The sequence below is a fragment of the Ovis aries genome, chromosome 8 (genome assembly GCF_016772045.2).
Source record: "Ovis aries strain OAR_USU_Benz2616 breed Rambouillet chromosome 8, ARS-UI_Ramb_v3.0, whole genome shotgun sequence".
NCBI lineage: Eukaryota > Metazoa > Chordata > Mammalia > Artiodactyla > Bovidae > Ovis > Ovis aries.
Genome location: NC_056061.1, coordinates 76,646,769 through 76,670,267, shown reverse-complemented (window position 1 = coordinate 76,670,267; position 23,499 = coordinate 76,646,769). Strand labels below are relative to the sequence as shown.

Here is a 23,499-nt window from a genome sequence, read left to right as displayed (position 1 = left end):
CTATTCTATTGATCTATAAGCCTGTCATTATGCCAGTACCATAATGTTTTTCTTACTGTAGTTTTATAGTATAGTCAGGGAGCCTGATTCCTCCAACTCTGCTTTTTTTTCTCAAGATTACTTTGGCTATCCTGGCACTTTTGTGTTTCCATACAAATTTTAATATTTTTTATTGTACATCTGGAAAAAAAAAGCTATTGGTAATTTGACAGTGATTATATTGAATTTGCACATTGCCTTAAGTAGTATAGTCATTTTGACAATATTGATTCTTCCAAAGCAAGAACATGGCATATCTTTCCATCTGTTGTGTTATCTTCAATTTCTTTCATCAGGCTCTTATAGTTTTCAGAGTACAGGCCTTTTGTCTCCTTATGCAGATTTATTCCTAGGTATTTTATTTTTTTTGATACAATGGTAAATGGAACTGTTTCCTTAATTTCTCTTTTTGATCTTTGTTAGTGTACAGAAATGCAACATATTTCTGTGTATCAATTGTGTATCCTGCATTAATGAGCTCTAGTAGTTTGCTGCTAGCATCTTTAGGATTTTCAGTGTATAGTATCATGTCATCTGCAAACAATGACAATTTTACTTCTTCTTTTCCAGTTTTGATCCCTTTTATTTTTCTTCTCTGACTGCAGTATTATTTATAATAGCCAAGATATGGATAGAAGCTAAGGGCCCATTAATGGATGAATATATAAAGAAGAGGTGATGTATATATACAATGGAATATTACTCAGCCATAAAAAAGATGAAATCTTGCCATTTGTGATAACATGTATGGACCTTGAGGGTATTGTGCTGAGTGAAATAATTCAGACAGAAGTACAAATATCATATGACCTCACCCATATGTGGAGTATATATCCATCCATTAATCAATTAAGCCAAACTAAACAAAAACAAGCACATAAATATAGAGAATAGAGTAGTGGTTACCAGCAGGGAAGTGGGGAAGGGAGAAGGCAAAATGGGTATAAGGAGTCAACAGTCTGGTAGCAGATGGAAACTAAACTTCTGGTGATGACAACATGCAGTGCCTACAGAAGCTGAAATGTAGGATTGTACACATGCAACTTATATCATGTTGTAGACCAACAAGATAAATAAATAAATGAGAAGTCGGAGGTGTAAAGAGCATCTACATGAGGCAAGCAGGGTAGGAAAGGAATCAGAGTTGTGTGTTTTCAGTTGGACTATTCAGATTTCCTTCCGCATGACTGGGGGCAGGACTAGTAGAACCAGCTGTGCTCCCCATGAACCAGGCACTGTGCTAAATGACTTCAGCCCTTTATCTCATCTGAGCATCATAACTGGGGATGTAGGTAAGGCAATTCTCATGTAATAGAAGCAGAAGTTGAGACTCCAAAACACTGGATTACTTACTGAAAGTCACTCAGCTGGTAGCAGGAGGAACCCTGGCTGAAATTCAGGTCTGTGTCATTCACAAATCCTGGTTTCCCAAGTAACACCATAATAGGGTTGGTGAAATGGAAAAAACACAAGAACTACTGAATCAGAATGCCTAAATATTGTTACAATTGACACTGTAATAAAAATATAACTATCTAATGTAATCACTGTATTACTATTATGCCGTTGGAAGGGCGTCTTAGAAGCAGCAATGAAATTGAATAAAATCTGTCATTCCTAATATTTCCACAGATAAAGCTATGCGAGCTTAATCACATGAAAGACATTCATTGACAAGTTATAACACATAACAAAAAAAATATTTTTGGAAAACCTTTCAGCACACTCCAGCATAAAATAAAGAGAGAAAGAGGAAGTAGAAAGTCAAGTGTTGAGGAAGTAAATAAAAAATTTACATTATGTGAAAAAACAACTGAACTATTGTGTTTGGAACTACAGCTTGACTCAGATATTAAAGGGAATATTTAGTGATTTACAGCCAATGCAATGAGCCAAACAAAATGGAATAGAATTTGGCTGTCTCAGCGAACACATTCCTAAAAATCCAGTGAGGATATTCAATGTGCCATGATTTGAAAAATTTCACAAACATATCTCTATGTAATGGCATGCAAATAAAAACAGTATGCCTTCATATGCATCCCCAAATTATATTTTTATAGCTAATCAATTCTAGTATATCTTATCAGTGATAACAGCCACCTGCAAACGGCATTTTACTTTTAATTTTTAATGAAAGCATTTTTAAATAAAAGCATTATTTATATCTCAGTCTAGCTTTAAAGGAAACAAATTTTAAAAGAATTCTAAGAAAGATAATTGTCCCACAAAGTTTCTTTTTCTAAATAAAGTAAGGGAAACTCTTCAATCTATGTGCCTTTGTCAGACCCCAACCTTCTAAAAATTTCTGCCAGGGCAGCAACACGACCCATCTCCTTGTCCAGCCTCGCATATGATGTACAAAACCACAATTGTTTTAAGCCCTTGGCACAGGATCAAACCAACAGCTGTAATAAAGAAAAACATAATGAAATCAATAACCACCAGTTCACTGTCATAGCCCAGAGACAATGAACCCCTTTCCAGAATGCCTCCTAGGGGTCAACACAAAAGCAAGTACTGTTCCACAGCCCAGAGAAGGACTTTCTGAAATTGTTTCTCCTGGAACAACTGACAAGTATCAAATGAAGAGAAGACCAGAGTGACAACTGAAGCAAAGAATTCCACGCGAGGCTGCCTTCAGCTCACCTCTCCTCTACTTTTCTCTCCTCAGCAAGCCACAGACCAAGCAATAAATTTAACCACCTGAAACTCACCAGGCTCTGTTCAACTGTTTCCAGAGAGTTCTTTAAGCTTTCTTCTTATTTGCATTCACTTAAAGTCCACACAGCGGTGGCCAAAAGCAGTAGAAACAATTTTAAACTGTTCTTTTCTCAAGCTGAAGAGCAAGTAAAATAGGCAAGCAATCAGAGCAAGAGGGTGAATACTCAGAGACCCTGAGCAGAGCTGTGCTTCTGGTCCTGGATGTCTTGTTGTTGTTCAGTTGCTAAGCCGTGTCTGAATCTTTGCAACCCCATGAACTGCAGCACACCAGGCTTCCTTGTCATTAACTAACTCCAGGAGCTTTCGAAACTCATGTCCATTGAGTCAAGTGATGCTATCCAATCATCTCATCCTCTGTCGCCCCCTTCTCCACTTGTCCTCAATCTTTCCCAGCATCAGGGATGTCTAGAACCGCGAAAAAGTGCATTTTCCTACCCTCCTGTCCTGGATCATTGTGGTGCTCTAAGGAGAGAAAGGAAACACTGTTTACTAAGATCTGGTGGGGTGTGGAATAGGAACGTCCTTCAAGCTGCCACATCTGAATGTTCCCTTGTAGACATCTGACCATCAAACTGCTAAATAAAGAGTTTCATCCAACTTTAGGAGGCCTCCAAAATGAATGCCCAGGGGGAAGTTCCTCTCGGGCATCCTGGCAAATGTAATCAAAGAAGAAGCAGAAGCTTCTGAATCCACGGTCAGAGGTCTCTTCTAGCATGCTTTCACAGATGAATTCAGTTACTTTTTAAAAAACTGAAGTCCAGTTCAAAAACATGGAATAAATCAAAAGACAATCTGCCGGACTTAGTCTTCTGTCTCAGCTTGAATAACAATTTCTCCTAACAAACAGAAATAAATGGACGTTGCTTTTCATCCATCGTGTTGCCAGTGAACTTCTGCAGGATGGTTATTGGATAAAACAAAACACAACCTACACATAAGGAGAATTGTTTTGTACTGAACTGTACTTACTTGCATGGTAAATTTAACCCAAAATAGCACAGATAATCAATCTCATGCTTTTTATGGTCCTCGTGATGGGGGATAGTTTCTTCACCATATGCTTTAGGAGCCCTGCAGCCTGACAAAGAGCTATGTGTACATTAGTTGCTCCATAAATGAATGAGTGGAAAGCAGAAGTGGTATTAAAAGCCTGGGCATCCAGATAGTTAAAGTCTACTTGGTCATACTGCCCCGGAGGGAGCATTCTCTTAGACAAATCACCTCATTGTCAAGTTTTCTCATTTCTCAGGGGTCTATATGCTGTCCATGCCCCATTGTGGCTGATGAGAATGAGAGAGCCTGGAAAAATAAAGAATCTCCTTTCCCTCTGCTCTCCAGAACTAGCCTCCAAAAGGAAACTGCATAGCTGTAGGGTATGAACAAGCTCTCTGATGTCCTGGCCTCATATCCTCATCTGTGTGAGGAAAGGGCCCAATGTGTTGATCATGGGGGCCCATTCTAGTACTAAACTTTTTATTCTCTTTTGTCACTTTAATGAGGTATACATTTCCTTGTCTAGCCTTCCCTGATGGTAAAGAATCTGCCTGCAATGCGGGAGGCCTGGGTTTGATCCCTGGGTTGGGAAGATCCCCTGGAGAAGGAAATGGCAATCCACTGCAGTATTCTTGCCTGGGAAATCCCATGGATAGAAGAGCCTGGGAGTCTATAGTCACAAAGAACTGGACACAACTGAGAAACTAACACTTCTTCTTCTTCTACATTTCCTTGTCACCTAGCTTCTTGAGGTACGAGATTGAAGATTCTTTTTACAGATTCCAAGAGTTGACATCCACTGGTGGTCATGGAACTAAATGGAAGGAATATTAGCACATTTAGGGAATGTCAGTGTTAGGAGCACAGAACTCCTACTTGAGTCTCAGGCACTATGCTACCCTGGGTGAACCTGGCAACCCCTCTGGATCATCTGATACCTTCCCTCATGGTTTCTGTGAGGCCCAGAAAGATAATAGATGCAAACGCTTGATCAATCATAAAACTCTGCGCCAATGGAAGGCACTACTATGGACTAATATACAGCCATTCAAATAAAATGAAACTAGTACATACTAAGGAGAAGGCAATGGCAACCCACTGCAGTACTCTCGCCTGGAAAATCCCATGGACAGAGGAGCCTGATGGGCTGCAGTCCATGGGGTCGCAAAGAGTCAGACACGACGGACCGACTTCACTTTCGCTTTTCACTTTCATGCACTGGAGAAGGAAATGGCAACCCACTCCAGTGTTCTTGCCTGGAGAATCCCAGGGACAGGGGAGCCTGGTGGGCTGCCGTCTATGGGGTCGCACAGAGTCGGACACTACTGAAGTGACTTAGCAGCAGCAGCAGCAGCAGTACATACTAATGTGGACAAATCTCCAATATACCTTATGCAGTGAGAAAAACTAGGCGCCAAATAATGTGAAGAGTAGAACACCATTTCTGTTAACAAGGGGCTTCCCAGGTGGTACAGTGGTTAAGAATCTGCCTGTCAATGCAAGAGGTGCAAAAGATAAGGGTTCAATTCCTGGGTCAGGAAGATCCCCTGGAGAAAGAAATGGCAACCCACTCCAGTATTCTTGCCTGCGAAATCCCATGGAAAGAGGAGCCTGGTGGGCTACAGCCTGATGGGCTGCAGTCCATAGGGTCGCAAAGAGTCGGACACAACTGAGCACAGACATATGTTGCCAAAACACACATATGTGAGTAAGTGTATGTGTACACACATTTAGGTAATTTTTGGAAGAAGCTGTTAACACAGTGCTTACCTATTAAGAAAGGAAGTATGGATTCCGGAATGGGACCCAAGGAAGACCTTAACTTTTCATCATATACCATTTTGTACTGTGTAACATATAACTATGTGTATTTGTGTATTCACCGGGGTTTTTTAAAATAATCAATAAAGGAAAAATATTTTTTAAATATCTAACCACCATCAGCCTGGTGTCAACAATCTTCATTTCTTTTCTGGTTCTGCTATGATTTCCATCCAGTGGTTACTTCTCTCTACTCAGCAACTCATGCACCAAGCAATAAACTTAACCACCAGAACCTCACTAGATAAGAGAAAACATCGCATCTCTTTTATAAAGAATGCGGGAAAGGCTAATTGTGAGCTGTGTTTTGGTCTTTAGATGCTCCAGCAGATAATGAGTGATAAGTCGCTTCGGTCGTGTCTGACTCTGTGCGACCCCAGAGACGGCAGCCCACCAGGCTCCCCCGTCCCTGGGATTCTCCAGGCAAGAACACTGGAGTGGGTTGCCATTTCCTTCTCCAATGAGTAGCAGATGCCCAAACCACAGGCAGACGCTCCTGTTTCAAAGCCATCCTGAGTATCTGTCTCTTCTGCTCCTCCCTGGGTCTAGCACCCCTTGCTTTCTGCTGACACAAACCTTTATCCCAAAAGGGTTTTGGTTCCCTCCCCAGACTGAGTGTAGAGTTATCATTCACTTTTATCTCATGCCAGTAGGATATAAGTAGGCACAGAGGGTGGTCCTCCCTGGTGGCTCAGCAGTAAAGAATCTGCCTGCAATGCAGGAGACCTGGGTTTGATCCCTGGGTTGGGAGGATCCTCTGGAAAAGGGAACGGCAACCCAATCCAGTATTCTTGCCTGGGAAACCCCATGGACAGAAGAGCCTGGGGAGCTATAGTCCATGGGGTTGCAAAGAGTCATAACTAATCACACACACAGGCACACAGATACAGGATAGTAATACAGCTCCATTCTTCCCTGGCAAACAGGACTAACACCAGTCAACTTTGTACCTCGCTTTTCTTGCCTGTTAACCTAGTGGGAAAAGAAGCCAGTGATGGTCAGTGACAATCCTCACCTTCAGAACACCCTTTAGAATCATTTCTTCTCTTGGGAGATGCAAAAGAATACAGTGGCTAATATAACACAATGAATTCTGCAGCCCCATAGCTGGGTTCAATACTGGTTTTGGTTTATACACCTCAGTTTCCTCATCTGTAAATGAGAGTAATTTTAGTGTTGATTTCCTAGACTTTTGTGGAGGATTAAATGGGATGATGAGTGTGTTGTGTGTGCTAAGTCGCTCAGTCCTGTCTGACTCTTTGGGACTCCTTGGCCTGTAGCCCACCAGGCTCGTCTGTCCATGGATTCTCCAAGCAAGAATACTGGAGTGGGTTGCCACTTCCTACTCCAGGGAGAGATGATGCATATGAAACCCTACAGAATTTGCCTGCAACACAGAAGACCCAGGTTCAACTCCTGGGTCGAGAAGATCCCCTGGAGTAGGAAATGGAAAGCTTGCCTGGAGAACTCCATGGACAGAGGAGCGTGGTGGGCCACAGTCCATAGGTTTGCAAAGAGTTGGGCACTACTGAGCAACTAATACTTTGATATGAAACCCTAACATAAAGCCTAGTGCAGGGCAGGTACTCATTGAATATGAACCATCATTCTTATTAAAAACTCAGTCTCCAGTCCAGGAGAGCTCAACTTTGTAGGGACAGCATATAAATGACAATATCTTCAAACCAATTTGTAATAACCTATCATTTCCTGATAGTTAAAAAAAATCTCTTTTTTACCCTTAAGTAATTCTCTTCACATTATGTAGCGTGATAGGCTACATTTATGCAGTCAAGGGTAAATCATCCAGAATACTTCATCCACTTCATCCTATCCAAAAGTTCACTTCAGCCAGCATAAGGCCAACTGTCAGAGCTGGAAACTATTCTAAGGCTTGAAAAAGCAACTGGAAATGTAAGAGAAATAGCTATTTAGTCGAGCCTCTTAACAAAACACATTCAAATACCTTTTTAAACAACCAAGAATTATAGTTTAACTGTCCAAGAATGCAGAAAAGTCATAACATGTCTCTGAAAAGAACTAAACTCAAAAACAATTCACCTCTGGACTTGAAAGTGAACATGGCTGCCTCTTCTGTCCAAAAAGGTAAAAGACAAAAGTCATCAAGTTAGTAAGCCCCAAACTACTAAGCCAGTTGGTACTCTGATTCCTGATTCTCTGATTCCTGAATTAGCCTCATGGCTTACAAATGAAAACATAGAAGAAGGACTACATTTTATTTAACAGAAGATATTTCAAGAAGTGCCAGATCTAGTATAATCACGTTTTTTGAAATCTATTCTTTCTAACTGATTAACAATGGTGCCATTCCGAATTCCCATTTTGAAGCAGCAATTATTAATACAAAGGTTACTGTGGAGTTTTTTTCCTCCTTTAGTGCAAAATGGGGCTTCCCTAGTGGCTCAAGAGGTAAAAAAAAAAAAAAAAAAAACTGCCTGGAATGTGGGAGACCCAGGTTCAATCCCTGGGTTGGAAAGATCCCCTGGAGAAGGAAATGACAACCCACTCTAGTGTTCTTGCCTGGGAAATCCCATGGACAGAGCAGCCTGGTGGGCTAAAGTCCAAGGGGTCACAAATAGTCAGACACAACTGAGCGACTGAACACTTTGACTTTAGTGCAAAATGCCTGTTCAGTTTGGAGGCAGAACTCTTTGGGAATGTGCTCACAGAGGTTATATTCTTTGGTGCCACTCTCAGGACATAGCAAGATTTAAAACAGACCATTCCAACTCAACAGATCGTAAAAGAAAGTTGATTCCAATAATTTACACATCCAACAAGTATAAATTTGAAAAGTGTTTGCCTCTAATTCCATACTAGAGCTTCGTTCTCCTGACGCTTCTGGATCCACTGCTTGGCAGGTACGAGGCAGATAGCCCCGTGATGGCTGCACCTGGAAAGATTTTCTTAAAAGAATGCTATTGCACCCTGCTCATTGGCCTTTTTTATAACAGTTCACCCTACTTAATTGGTCACCAAAACAAAGCCGATTTTGAAGGAACAAGTTTCTACTAGTGGGAAATGAATCAACTCGACATCAATCTTTAAAACATTTTTTATTACACATGTAAAGATACTTAATAGAAAAATTAAAATACAGATTAGCAAAAGACTTAAATGTAGTCATACTTTTAGTGACTTAGAGATAGCCACTGCTAATATTTTGTAGTAAGTACTTCTAAAGTCTGTTAAGTACTTCTGTCCCTCTCTACATATGTGTGCATGTAAATATGTGTCTTTATGTATATACCTATGTGTATGTACATGAGAACATCCCTGGTGGCTCAGCTGGTAAAGAATCTGCCTGCAGTGCAGGAGATCTGGGTTTGATCCCTGGGTCGGGAAGATCCCTGGAAGGAAATGGCAAACCACAGCAGTATTCTTGCCTGGGAAATCCTATGGACAGAGAAGCCTGGTGAAGCCTGGTGGGCTACAGACCACAGGGTTGCACGAGTCAGACATGACTTAGCGACTAAGCCAGCCAGCCATGTGTATGGACATATGTATGTAAACACACACACAGCACGCACACAGACAAAAGGAAGTATTTACAAGAAAGCTCTGATGCCAAGACTTTATCCTGCCTTATATTCAGAAACAGTGACTCTCTAAGAAGCATTTAATGAGTCATGAATGGTCCACAGGGCCCTTAGCAGTACTTGTATTTCTAGGAAAATGGATCCAAAATCTGGGACTGTGACTCTGATGCATTCACTTGGTTCAGGAAGGAAATACAAAAGCAAGAAAAAGGAGCGGGGCACCTCAGTCCCAGGGCTGACCTAGCAGATAGGCTGCTCCTCCTATCTTCACGTGGATTGCAAAGAGTCAGGAAGGAACAGAGCAAGGACAGGGGGCAGAGTTTGTTGTTTGTTTTTTAAAGCCCATTTCTAGGATCTAAATTTACATATTAATGTCATCTCATGTCTTTACATCAATTGCACCAACAGTACTAATCTTATACAATACTATAAAGTATTGTATGCAAAGAATGGAGCAGTGAGGAATTGAAATCCTTGGAATGCCCTGTCCAAAACTGATAAAAGGTGACCAAATCATTTTTTTTTCTTCTCTGAGATCCAGTTTACTGTCACAATTTTAAAAATTAAAGGATGCATCTGAGAAGTGGTTCACATCATAGGGAAGTTTATGCCAAGGCTTTGAAGTGAAAGTCTTAAAAACACACTTTCATAAACATCTCTTTAAATTTAAACCAGGAAAAAACATAAAGAAATTTGTAAGCATAAAAATTACAGAATCTAAGTTAAGCCTTCTTAAATACATCTTAGCTTGTTTTCTTCTACATCAAATATCAAATGCATTTGCCTGTATAATAGCTACGTTATATATTTCTACAGAGGAACATCTTCAGATTTTTATTAACATCACTCCCATGTCCAACTTTAAAAGCAAACTGTAATAGGACATTATCCTGGAAATGAGTAAAGTATTATCAACTTCTGAATACATGCCAGACTTATTAGTAATGCCAGCTGTACAGATATATACATGAGATATGTTTTTAAAACATGTTACAAATAATAAAAACCCATATGTATGAATGTGTGTGTGTATATATATACATATATATATAAATAACTGAATCAATCTTCTGTACACCTGAATCTAATATAACACTGTAAATCAACTAAATTTCAATAAAAATTTAAAAAGTAAACTACAGATAAACTTCAAAAAATTTTTAAAAATAAAAAACTCATACTCCCCTAAAATATTATATAATGCTCTTTAGTATTAAATATGCAGAAGTGAGCCATGCAATCACAATGTAAATCATGAAGCCCTTACAATGAAGTAGAACTCAGCCTGATCCTCTGATGCAGAGGACCAATTTAAACACCAAAATGTTTTCAAGTTCACTCCAGTGCACAGAGCCCATGCGTTCCTCTCAGCTCAGAATCTTACCTTCTCAGATACCCCTTTGATTCTTTATACTGCTTTGAGGCATCCCCTGTAGCAGTGAGTTTAATGCTTCTGTGGTTTAGTGTGTATTATTATAATCTTTCCATTTTTGTACAAACTGCATTTCTCACAGGGTTAAAATAAAATGGTCATTCAAGAAATATCTGTTGCATAAAAAATCTTGTTCTAAGTGTCTGAGCTCAAAGAGCTAGCCCTCTTGGGTGGAAAAGCTGTGAGAAACTTGATCAGGGAGGTCTTTTGGCTAAGAAAACATGAGCTCAGAAGAGTGCATTACGGCAAAGCAAGAATTGAGTCTGCTTTGAGAGACAACGCTTCTTAAAAGTCAGGTTGGGTGGCGAGAGAGGAGAGAATGGCTTGTACCAGATAACACAGGCGGAGGGAAAACAACTCCCACAAGGGGTTGGTGAAGACATCCACCAAATTAACTTGATAAGAAAGAGGCCAATACAAGGAATTGCACATGATGAGGTCTGTCCAGAGAGCAGAGATGGGGCCGGTCTGCAGGCACTTGTGTAGCGGGAAGAGTGATCAACATGCTAGCAATCAGAAAAACAAAAGAGAGAGGAAAACCATCTCCAAGGTGACTACAATCAACCATCATGTCATTGGTTAGCAGTGGTGGTAAGTGCACTTTTACATAATTTTCAAATGAAATCTCTCATTAGGAATTCTGCTGTGTCAAAGGGACAAAACAATGATAAACTTTGATTATCTTCAGTTCAATCACTCAGTCGTTTCTGACTCTTTGCAACCCCATGGACTGCAGCATGCCAGGCTTCCCTGTCCATCACCAACTCTCAGAGCTTGCTCAAACTCAAGTGCATTGAGTCAGTGACGACAACGAATTGTAATTTATCTTCTCTGGTGTATAAGGAAAATATCGTGAAATTCATTAAGTGAATTTCAGTTCACTTAATGAAATGCGGTAAAATGTATGCAGGATTCTTTTAAATCACTCTGCTTAAATTTGAATCACAAAAAGATGTATATTTATAAATGTAACCTAGCCACTCACTCCTAGGGGGCGATTTAAGAATTTCTTTGCTCATTCACTCCACACTTTTTAATACATGATTTTCAAACTGCCAAATGAATCAGATAAATATGTTTGTTTGAATAAAATTTAAAGTCTACATCCTCTTTCTCAAAGAAAAGAGAGAGAACAGTGTCTATGGCAGAGAGAAATTATAATTTAATAACTAAGTTGTTTACTTCTTTGTCCCTTTATTTATTAACAACTGAAAAAAATGAACTCTCTTGTTATTGCAGCTAAAGAAAGATGAAAATGTGAAGAAAATAATAGAAATCCTTCCCCCACTATACTCTTTCTCAAGCAAAGTATTTCCTTTCTTTAAAAACATTAAATCTGCTCTAAAACTTACACATGAGCAGAGAATTAACATAATTGCAAGAAAAAGCTTTACAAAGTGGATGGCAGATCTATGAAACAGATTTTTCTTGAATGTTGTTATTTTTCAGTCAAAAAAGTCAGGCAAGCAGGTTATCATATAACTTGTATACACAGTTCTGAAATGGCAAAGTATAATATAGAGATCAGAAATGAGCAGACTATACATCTCAAAGTATACTTTTCTCTGAATGAGCATGAGAGAATCAGGCCATTCTCTCTGAAAGGACCTGAAAGGAAATAGCATTTTAAAGATGTCAACAGCAACTTTCTGTGAAGGAGAGGGAAATTCAGGCAGCATTAGGCCACGAGCCACCATCAGTAGGAACTGCAACAGCAGACGTAGCACATAATTTTGAGGGCTGGTTAATGCCCTTTGAAAACGTATCTATTAACGGCTATCTATAATTTTAGTGTGAAATCATTGCCGCTCATAAACAAGGCTTTCTAATGGAATTGATGATAAGCTTAATCACTATATATGGGCATAAAGTCTACTCCTTTAATGGAAACAGTCAATGCCATGACCAGGACAGAACCATTTAGTAGGGAAATTGGAAATTTAATTTCAATCAGATGAACAAAACGATGAAAAAGAATGCTTGAAGTGGTAGCATAAAAAACACCAGCGATTAAAAACATTTGGAACCTTCGCTTACCTTTCAAAGGCATTTGTTGCCATGGTTTTTAAAGACCTCTGAAAGCTTCAGCTGTGTCCACAAGAGCTGCCAAGAAATAGGGGTTCTATACTGATTTTATTTGTCAAATGCATTTTGTCTTAATTATCTCCACGATAAAGATTTCTTGGCCGAAGGATATTAAAAAAAAAAAAAATCCAGTGTTATTTCACAGGTAGAAAGACTATGATTTTGCTTCTCTGAGCCAGTCTTCAAACGCACACATGCATTTGTGCACGTACCTCTAAATTTCATACTGTAGCATTTAAGAGTAACTAGCACTTAAAACTGGTAATAGGGATGGCATTCTTATTGAAGGAGGTTTTTAGGTTTTAAATTTTAGGGCTGTGCCTTCCTTTTTCTCTGTTCAGAACAAGAAGCCAAGCATCTGGCAAATTTATCAATAGCTGGAGGTAAGACTTTTAGAAAGTTTCACTATAAATGCTTTCATTTGAAAATTACATGATAGCTCATATGTATACACACTAAAACTCTTCGGCCTTTTGGCCCCAATAGTTTTAATTCTCTTGCAAAATTTGCACTTTTCTGGGTTAAAAAAAAAAAAAAAAGATGTCTATGGACTCCCACAGTATTCATAATGTGGGGGGAAACTTGCTTTTTATTTGAACATCATAAAAATGCTTATATTTGTTCCTGCTGCTTACTATTTTTATAGCTAATGTTTTGGTACCAGCATGTTCTCAAACTGGAAGATCCTGGAGAGCAGCATTTGGTCCTATTGGGCTAATTTGTGATTTTCCTACTTAGCAGGGCCCTGAACATAAACTTTTAATAATGAGAGTGCTTCTTATAAGGTTTTGGTAAGATCCAGGAACTCATATTATCCTGAGAATCAAGAAGGTGTTTCTGGAGTTGCTTCTTCATTATTAGTGGACAACCGTGAGGAAGTATTTAAAACATTCATGTCATCAAATTCCTTTAAAATTTATTGAGGAAATCAATTCCAAATCCCACCAGAAGAGATGACTACTTCTGTCTCTGTAGCTGCTGGATAATTCTATCCGGATATCCAATTATCATGTCAAATTCAGTATGTCTGGAATGTAACTTTCTCTTGTTTAGCCACTAAGTCACATCCAACTGTTCTTGGGACCCCACGGACTGTAGCTCACCAGGTTCCTCTGTCCATACGATTTCCCAGGCAAGAATACTGGAGTGGGTTGTTATTTCCTTCTGCAGGGGATCTTCTCCACTGACGGATCGAACCCACATCTCCAGCATTGGCAGGCAGGTTCTTTTCCACTGGGCCATGAGGGCTGCTCCTTTCTAATCAGCCTTCCTTTTGATCTTCCCAGTTCAGGTAATGACACCATCATTTTCCCTGTTTTTTAACTTGTTCAACTTCCTTCTTTTCCAGATATTTCATATTGAATCATCTTAAAACAAGGTTAATTCTTTCACTTATAACATTCTTCATGCTATTCCTTTTCCCATTTCACAAATACCAAAGTCAAGATTTAGTATGTAGTATGTCTAAGGTTTGTGGATAAGAGCCATATTCACCCTCATGCTTTTTTAGTCGCTCCCTTCTCTGGTCTCTCCTATATGCCTTTGGCAGATAAATCTTAAAGACTGTTTTGTCATCTTTCTCCCATGATTTAAAAAAATGTAATGGTTTTGTGTGGCCTAATCCTAACCTTCTTTTCATTCTTATATTTATTCATTGAGTGACTCCTGTAATATGAAGTCTTGATTTGGATCTTGCTTTTGGGAGACTCACAGACAGAGAAAGATACACACACAAACATAAGCAGACCTTGGAGATTTTAAGGGCCAGGTTCCAGACTACTGCAATAAAGTGATCATCACAATAAAAGGAGTCACACAAATGTTTTTGTTTCCCAATACATATAAAAGTTACGTTTATACTATATTGTCATTTATTGTGTACAACAGTATTATGTCTAAAAAATGTACATGCCTCAATTTAAAAATACTCTATTGTTAGAAAATGCTAACCGTCATCTGAGCCTTCAGCAAGTCACAGTCATTTTGCTGGTAGAGGGTCTTGCCTCAGTGTTGATGGCTGATTACCGATCAGGGTAGTGGCTGCTGAAAGTGACAATTTCTTAAGACAACAAAGTTTGCAACATCGATCGAATTTTCCTTCATCTTGAACAATCAGAGGCTACTTCATGGTTATTAATTAGCCTAATTTTAATAGTGTTGTGTCTCAGTTAATAGATCCAAGCAGAAGGGCAGAGAGTAGGGAACGGTCATCACTGGAGCAGTCAGAACACACATTAATCGATTAAGTCAATTATCATATACGGATTCAATTAATGATGCCCCCCAAATTACAATAGTAACATCAAAGGCCACTGATCACAGATCACCGTACAAGCATAATAAGAATTTAAAAGTTTGAAATATTGTGAGAATTGCCAAACTGTAATAAAGCGAGATAAAGTGAGCAAATGCTGTTCAAAAAATGGCACAGGTAAGACACTTGATGTAGGGTTGCCACAAACCTTCAATTTGTAAAAATACAGCATTTGCAAAGAGCACTAAATCAAAGTGCAATAAAACCGTATGTCTGTACCTGCCATCCTAGGCAATGGGAACAAAATATAGTCATCCCAGAGTATCCTTGGGAAATTGGTTACAGGACCCCTTCAGATACCAAAATCTGTTCAAGTGCCTTATATAGCCATAGCATTTGCATATATGTCACACAAATCCACCAGTATTCTTTGAATCATCTCCAGATTACTTATCATACCCAATATAATGTAAATGCAAATAGTTGTAAATACAATGTCAATACTATATAAATAGCTGGCACAAGAAAAATTCAAGTTTTGCTTTTGGGAACTTTCTGGAAATTTTCTTTACTATTTTCAATCTGGAGTTAGTTGAATCCACAGATACAAAGTGTTGACTGTTATATGGAGGGTCATAGGAGAGAGAGAACTTCTGCATTAACATCAGGGGTTTGATACAAACACTTTTGACAAGAAGAAATTTTACAGGTAGATCTGGAAAGAAAGTCCCAGCAAAGAAATGGGATGATTGTGTTTGAGTATCAGCAAGTAGTCCAATCGAGACAGTCTACTTCAGAAGTAGAAATGGTGATTTTAAAACAACTAGAAATACAGCCTAGGGCAAGACTATGGAAATCCTCGAATGCTTGGTTGTCAAAGGATTATTCTGCGGGCCCAGAACGTCATTAGAGAATTCTGTGTTAAGTGTTGATATGATCAGTGATTTGCTAATGTTAGTAGACTGTGAGTGTGCAGACGGGTTTAGAATGAAAGCAAATAAAGTAAATGACTTAAATGGAGAAGGCAGAAGAAAACAATTAAATCACTGCAATGATCACAGTGAAAGTTAATGGGGCTAACTCTGAGTAGTGGGAGCTGAATGGATAGACATTAAAGAGATAGACTCAACAGGATTACACAACACCTCTGATGCAAACCATCACAGGGAAGGAGTGCAAACTGAAAAGATGAGGATAACAAGCTCCACGCTTCTAAGTGTGGACACCTGGGGGAATGTTGTGGGCACTAATATAAAGGTGGTCAGAAGGAGCTAGTGTTGGGGACACACAGGAGTCATGAAGTAGCAAGGCTGCTAACACAAAACTGTTAAAACAACATTAACTTCTGGAGGCTAAAAGTCTGAAATCAAAGTGTCAGCAGAGCCATGCTCCTACTGAAACCTGCAGGAAAGAATTACTTGCCTTCTGATGTTGGCCAGCAATCCTTGATGATCCCATGCCTTGTAGATGCAACACTTCAATATCTCTCTCCATCATCTCTGCCTCTCTGTCCAAATTTCCTCTTCCAATAAGAACATTAGTCCTCTTGAATTACACCTCCACGCCACTCTAGTATGGCGGAGTACGCACCTTAACTAATTGTACCTGCAATGACCCTATTTCCAAATAAGGTGACATGTTGAGGTACTGGGGGATTAGGACTTCAATATATCTTTTGGGGGGACACAATACAACCCATAACACAACAGCCCTCAACCTTTTGCCATTAGGGACCATTTTGGTAAAAGACAGTTTTACCATGGAACGGGGGAGGGGGATATGTTCAGGATGATTCAAACCCATTACATTTATTGGGCACTTTATTTCTATTATTATTACATCGGGGTGTATAACGAAATAATTATACAGTTCACCATAATGCAGAATCAGTGGGCTCCCTGAACTTTTTTTTTTCCTGAGCTCAGGTGGTAATGTCAGGGATGGGAAGCGGCTGTTAATACAGATGAAGCTTGGCCGCTCACCCGCCGCTCACCTCCTGCTGAGTGGAGTAGTACTGCTCCATAGCCCAGGGGTTGCGGACCCCTACCATAACAGATATATGTGACAGTGCTGAGGAAGCTGAGCAGAGAAACGGATGAGAAGGTGAAAGGAACAGAGGCTGAAAACTCTGGGGAATGCCTGCATGTAGAGAGATGAAGAGGGAAAAACAAAGAGTCAGGGAGAAGACAAGAAGCCCTTGGTTCTTTCACAGTCAATTTACTCAATTTCCACTGTGCATTTCTTGGTTTATGCTATTTCACATTTCTGGAATTCTTCTCCAAACTTCTTAATGCCTATGAAAATCCTCCCATTCTTTTCAGGCCTATATCAAACATACCACTTGTGTTAACACTTCACTTGCTAGTCTTACTCAATGAAATACCTCCCTTTTCTGAGGTCTTCCTATAGGTTTTATCTGTCATTCTTTTGACTTCTTGCCATATTCTCTTATTTAACAGATGTGTGCTCAACATGACTATAGTCATGGGAGATATTGCAACAAACAGGGCTGGAAATCAGCTCTCACTGAGCTTCCATCCAAGTGTGGGCAGGAATATTTGACCATGGACCTGCTGCAGGCATGCGTGCTCAGATGCTAAGTCGTGTCCGACTCTTTTGTGACCCCATGTACTGCAGCCCGCCAGGCTCCTCTGAACATGGAATTTCCCAGGTAAGAATACTGGAGTGAGCAGCCATTCCCTTCTCCAGGGGATCTTCTTGACTTAGGGATTGAATCCTCATCATCTCCATTGGCAGGTTGGTTCTTTACCACTGAACCACCAAGGAAGCCTGGCACTTGTTGCAGAGAGATAATAATCAATCAAGTGAATAAATGTTAAAGTTCATTAAGGGTTTAAGGGCCTTAAAGAAAAGTACTTTAAAAAAAAAACTGAAGGCAAAGATTTGTAGTTATTTTTGGTGGCATAATCAGGGCACACTTCTCTGAAAATACGATCTTGGACAGGAATTGAATGATACGAAGCCAACCAAGTAGAAAGCTGAAAGCAAAGAAAAAAATAAAAGGGAACCACATGTGCTGAAGAAGGAACAATGCGGTGTGTTGGGGGAAGAGAAGTATGGCCAACCTGGTTGGATTATAGCAATAGGGAGAGAAGTGAGCAGGGATACGACCATGCAGAGTACTTTAAGTCATGGAGAGGGATCTGGACTTTAACAGCAGTGAGCGTTTGAAATACAAGAGCATGTGACCTGATTAATGCATCTGAAAGATCTCTGCTGCTGTTGCGTGGAGTCTAGACTGTGGAGGGGCAAGTGGGGAAATATGGAAGCCAAAAATGCAGGAATTTTGTGGGGATGTACTGTCAGAACCAACTCTGAGCCATATCCCTGAAAGGACTCCAGAGATAAGACAGCTCTGTAACAAGAGAGCAGCCTCCCCTTCTACTCCATCCTCTGGCCTTTTCTAGACAGGGGTGCACATGTCAAGATAGAAAGCAACTGGAAATGGGAAACTAAACATAAAAACTAAACCATCTTGGGCAAATAACAGTGAGTTCCTATGGACAAATGAACTAAGTTATCTTTTCACAGACCAGCTGAACAGGCCTGAGGTTCCGTGGAAAGTCAGTCTCTGCTCACCCCTGCTGTTGAGGGAGCTATCCAGGGTGCTGGACTCTCACCCCGAAGCTTTCTAAGGCCTGAAGGGCCAGAATATCGGTTGTCCTTGTGGGACCTAAGGCCCCTGCTGTGTTGAAAATTGGTACCATGTCCTTCTGGCCTTAGCTAACCTTTAAGCCCCAATGTGTGCCTGGGCCATGTCCATTTGGTGTAATGTTAAGCATCTTCCATAGATGCCTTAGAAAGAAAAGAAAAAGTGGCAGCATAGCTGGGGGGTGTATAATAGGTTTAAGCCTTCACTGTGCCTCATGACCATTTGTAATATGGGCCTATATAACATTTATTTGTAATACTATGACCAAGCAGCAAGTTCTGTGGAGTCCTTTTTCTTCCAAATAATATTCAAAGGAAGTACCTGGTTGCTGAAAGTGACAGTGAAAGTGTTAGTCGCTCAGTCATGTCCAATTCTTTGCGACCCCAAGGACTGCAGCCCACCAGGCTCTTCGGCCCATGGGATTCTCCAGGCAAGAATACTAGAGTGGGTTGCCATGCCCTTCTCCAGGGGATCTTCCTGACTTAGGGATCAAACCTGGGTCTCCCACACTGCAGCCACCAGGGAAGCCCTAGTACCTGGCTGCTGAACCTATTTATATATATATAATATATTTATTATTTATATATAAATAATATTTATTATTCTTATATTTATATATAATAATATTTATTATTCTTATATTTATATATAATAATATTTATTATTCTTATTTATTTATATTATTTATTTATTATTTAGTATATATATCTATATTACATATGAGTTTATATAACTCATCCAAGAGTCTCTGCCTACAACACATCTTAAGGAACACTGCCTCTCTACCTGCAATGATTAATAAATTCACAGAATATCCGATTTCACCCATCTCCCTTAAGTCATGTCCTTGACTTTGCTTTAAAAAAAAAAAAAAAAAAAAAAGGTATGTTTGACTGGAAGCCATTACTAAATTTCTTGAGTAATCAAGCTCATACACTAAGTAGGGGATGAAACTCCATATGTTTTCAAGTCAAACACTTTACCTCTTCAACTAAACACTTAGAACACTAGAGTAATCTGATGGATACTCAATTCTAGCTCTTTTCTTAAGTAAGAAGAAAAACAGGAAGAGCTACAGCATCTTCAGAACTTTCTACCTGCATCATGTCAGACCCTTCACTGTCCTTAAATAGGTTTGAGGACCGGTGTGATTTATAAAGAGTCATAGAAGTTCAGCAAAACTTTTTAGCTCCAAGTTAATAAGACTATGATGAGAAAGACTCTATTGCTCTGGTGTTTTCCTTTTATGTGCACAAACAAATCAAATAGATGGAAATGCCACAAAAATAAAAAGGAAATAAATTATTTTGTTTTTACACAGCCTAAGAATAAATACATGGCCCAGGAATGCCTTTGTTTAATCAAATTGTATATTAATTTTGTTAATTTTTATTCATGGAACTCTCCAAACCCTATCTTATCTCCTAGTCTTTGCTCACATACTCAGTTCTATTTTCATATGCCTGAATACTCATCCTGCCCTTCTTTTTGCTTACTTACAAAATCCTCCAGACAATTTTAAAACAGGAAACATTCTTTGAGAGCCTGACTACACCCCCACCAGGAATGAGTGAAGCTTGGACTCTATAAGACCTGCATTCAACATGTCTTGGTATTTATTATACTGTAATTTCATTGCTAGTTTATTTGTCCATCTCTTCTATTACCTTTAAGCTCTATGTGGATAAAGACTTGGAGAAGGCTATGTCTTGCCTATAACTATATCTCCAGGACCTCACATAGTGCTTTGCCTAATAGGGGCATTCAATAAACAAACTAATAAATTAGGGGACTTCATGACTTATAAGGTTCCCCCATCTTTAAAAGTCTTTTTTCTTTGTTTTCTGTTCTGATGCCTTGATGTCTACAGACAATACTAAGTTCAACATGGTGTTACATAGCACAATCCTAAATGTTGAACCTATGTGATAAAAAGAACTATGTGAAAATACTGTCATTGTTCCTTGGAGGAAGGTTATTTCTACCTCCAATCTCAGTCTTTTTACATCTATAACTGCCAATATTTTCTTCCCCTATATTCATGTATTGTTTTCCCTATCTGTATCACAGCATAGCTCTTTATACTGACTTTCTAATTCTCTCATGAGAACAAATACCTTTGCCTCCTCCCCAAACAAATTCTAAATTTTGTGGGATTATGGATTATGTCTTACACATCTTTTTATTTCTCTCAGAGCATCTAGCACAGGTACAGAGTAAGTTCTCAATAACATGAACAGATAAAACATTAGATTTGGAAATCATCAATTTCTCTTTTCATACATTAAATCAGGAGTCAGCAAATCATGGCCCACAGGCCAGTTCTAGTTAGTTACCTGTTTGTGTATATGAAGTTTTGTTGGCACACATCCATTTACTTACATACTGCCTGTGACTTCTTGCCGCGATGCCAAAGGTGCGCAGCTGCTACAGACTGCATGACCTGCAAAGCCGAAATAGTTCCTCTCTGGTTCTTTGCAGAAAACCTTTGCTGACCACTCTTCTAAATCATTTTTATAGATGAGAGAACTCAGTCTCAGATAAATGACTTGCCCAAGTTTGCAGTTTAACCTATCCACTAAATCTGCCTCTGTCAGATGATTTTTCCATGTCAGATTAAATACCTGATAAAAAGAATGATATCTTAGATTATATAAAAGTAAATAAAACGGAGGACCACAAATGAAGATGGCTGTCAAAAGACCTTTAAGGATTTATACTAACTTAAATCAAACTACAGATATCATTTTCTTAAATGAAATAGTGTCTGCTAGTAAAAATTAGTCTATGTTGATATGTATATTCATATAAAATTTACTTGCATATATTATAAATTTTAGTAAAATGCTGACAAAAAAGGTCCAAGGCTTACAGTATATTTCTAAAAGATGTTGAAAGTAATAGCTGTCCAAAAAAATGTGCTTTTAAAATGGACCAAGTTGACCTCACACACTGCTCTATTAAGATATGAATAGCTTTTTAAAAAATCCATCCACTGGCAAGGGAAGGAAAAATAAATAGTGTGTATCATTCCCCAGCTTTCACCCCACATTAGGGCAGTGAAGAGCTACATCAGAAAGTCTGTGAGAATAGTGATTCATTCTCTATTCAAAAATGTCTGCAATCAGTACCTCTTAATTTAGTAGAGTCCGGTTTTCAACAAGTTACTTCAGTCTCAGTTTCTATACCAGAGAAGGCAGTGGCATCCCACTCCAGTACTCTTGCCTGGAAAATCCCATGGATGGAGGAGCCTGGTAGGCTGCAGTCCATGGGGTCGCGAAGAGTCGGACACAGCTGAGCAACTTCACTTTCACTTTTCACTTTCACACATTGGAGAAGGAAATGGCAACCCACTCCAGTGTTCTTGCCCCAATCCCAGGGACGGGGGAGCCTGGTGGGCTGCCGTCTATGGGGTCGCACAGAGTTGGAAACAACTGAGTGACTTAGCAGCAGCAGCAGCAGTTTCTATACAGGGAATCACATAAAAACTCCATCGGAAATATTCCAGTACTTATACACTAAACTTTGCTTAAGCTGAAAAGGTAAAGGAATAAGAACAGAGAAAAATGGTCCAGTATTAAGACAAAAGATTAATCCAGCTAGACTGCTGTCAGACCTCTGTTCTTGTCAAAGCATCTTTAGTATAGATCTTTTAGGAAGTAAAAATGATTGGTGTCCCACCCCCAGTGCATCCCCTATAGACAATACAGCAAAAGTATAGACACTCCTGGAGTAGAAATGAAATGTAGCTGGAACTCTATCAGAGAAACTGCACTTGGAAAACTATATACAAGAAAAGGGTCAAAGCAGACACTGTGATTGAGATGAATGAAATGTTGTGAGTGCATACTTAATAACTATTTGGTACAAATAATACATCCCTTATTACTGAGTCTTCTCATTTTAGCAAAAGGTCATGTTATCCATTGAGACAACAAAGAAATGGGAGAAGAGCAAGAGAAGAATGAGTTAAATTAGAGCTGGTCTGGAGCAGAGATCAGAACACAATGCGTACCTAGGCAAAGCCAAGTTGGAGAAATAACTACGTATGGATAATTAATATCACACAACATCACATAAGTCTAGCTGCCTACAACACACAAAGATCCACCTGCCATCCCCCAGTCACGGCACGGACAACGTCTCAGAGAACCAGCTACTGAAATCCTCTTCCTGCAGAGTTGCTCAAGACTGTTGGGATCTTGCCAGATGGAGGAAGCATAATTACTCAGCCGCAACTACCCTGACATTTGCCAACTCCTTTTCCTGGGACCTTATCTCTCCTCCGTGTTTCTCTCATAGATACTAGTGGACTCACGAGGTAGTAGTGTTTTGTACAAATGGCTGATCATATGTCTTCCTCTGTTGCTTCCCCTCTTAGGATTCAAAAATGGGATAAGTTGTTTGCAACACACTATTACCTTGAATACTTCTCTTGAAGAAGGCCTTACAGCCCTCGCAAGACCAAACTCCGTAATGGTAGCCTGAGGCATAGTCATTGCACACTGCACAGTAGCGGGTCTCCTTGGCAGATTCCATGGCCATGCTTCCCTTGTCACTGGTACTGGCCAATCTCTCTCTGCCACCTTGACGTCGATTATCTGAATTTGGCCTGGGGAAAAAAATAGGAAAACAAAACAAGAAACAGTGAATCCATTAACATTAGAAAAGTAAAACGCGCACTATCCTCTAAAGAATAAGAGGCTTGGAAGATGTAGCAGATCCACTTTATTCTGACATTTTGAAATAATGAATCATAATGTAAGCTAATCTTCATTACCTCTGCAATCGTCTGTTGCAGCAAAAGGTGTTTGCCTATTATATTAACCTTGAGGGGAAATTGTTTATTGCAAACCTGCTTAAAAAATGGACTGCCTACACCAGAATATATTATACAGAAAATGACAAAATGAAATTA

General features: G+C 39.4%; 1 protein-coding gene across 3 annotated transcripts in view; it reads right to left on the bottom strand.

Moving 5' to 3' along the window:
• The window catches only part of ESR1 (estrogen receptor 1), a 402,846-nt gene that overhangs the window by 221,508 nt on the left and 157,839 nt on the right, over positions 1–23,499 (bottom strand). For all 3 annotated transcript variants that reach the window (XM_042253635.1, XM_027972563.3, XM_042253634.1), the window contains exon 3: positions 23,003–23,193. In XM_042253635.1, coding sequence (XP_042109569.1) covers positions 23,003–23,193 — 191 coding nt within the window. The remainder of the gene's footprint in view (positions 1–23,002; positions 23,194–23,499) is intronic.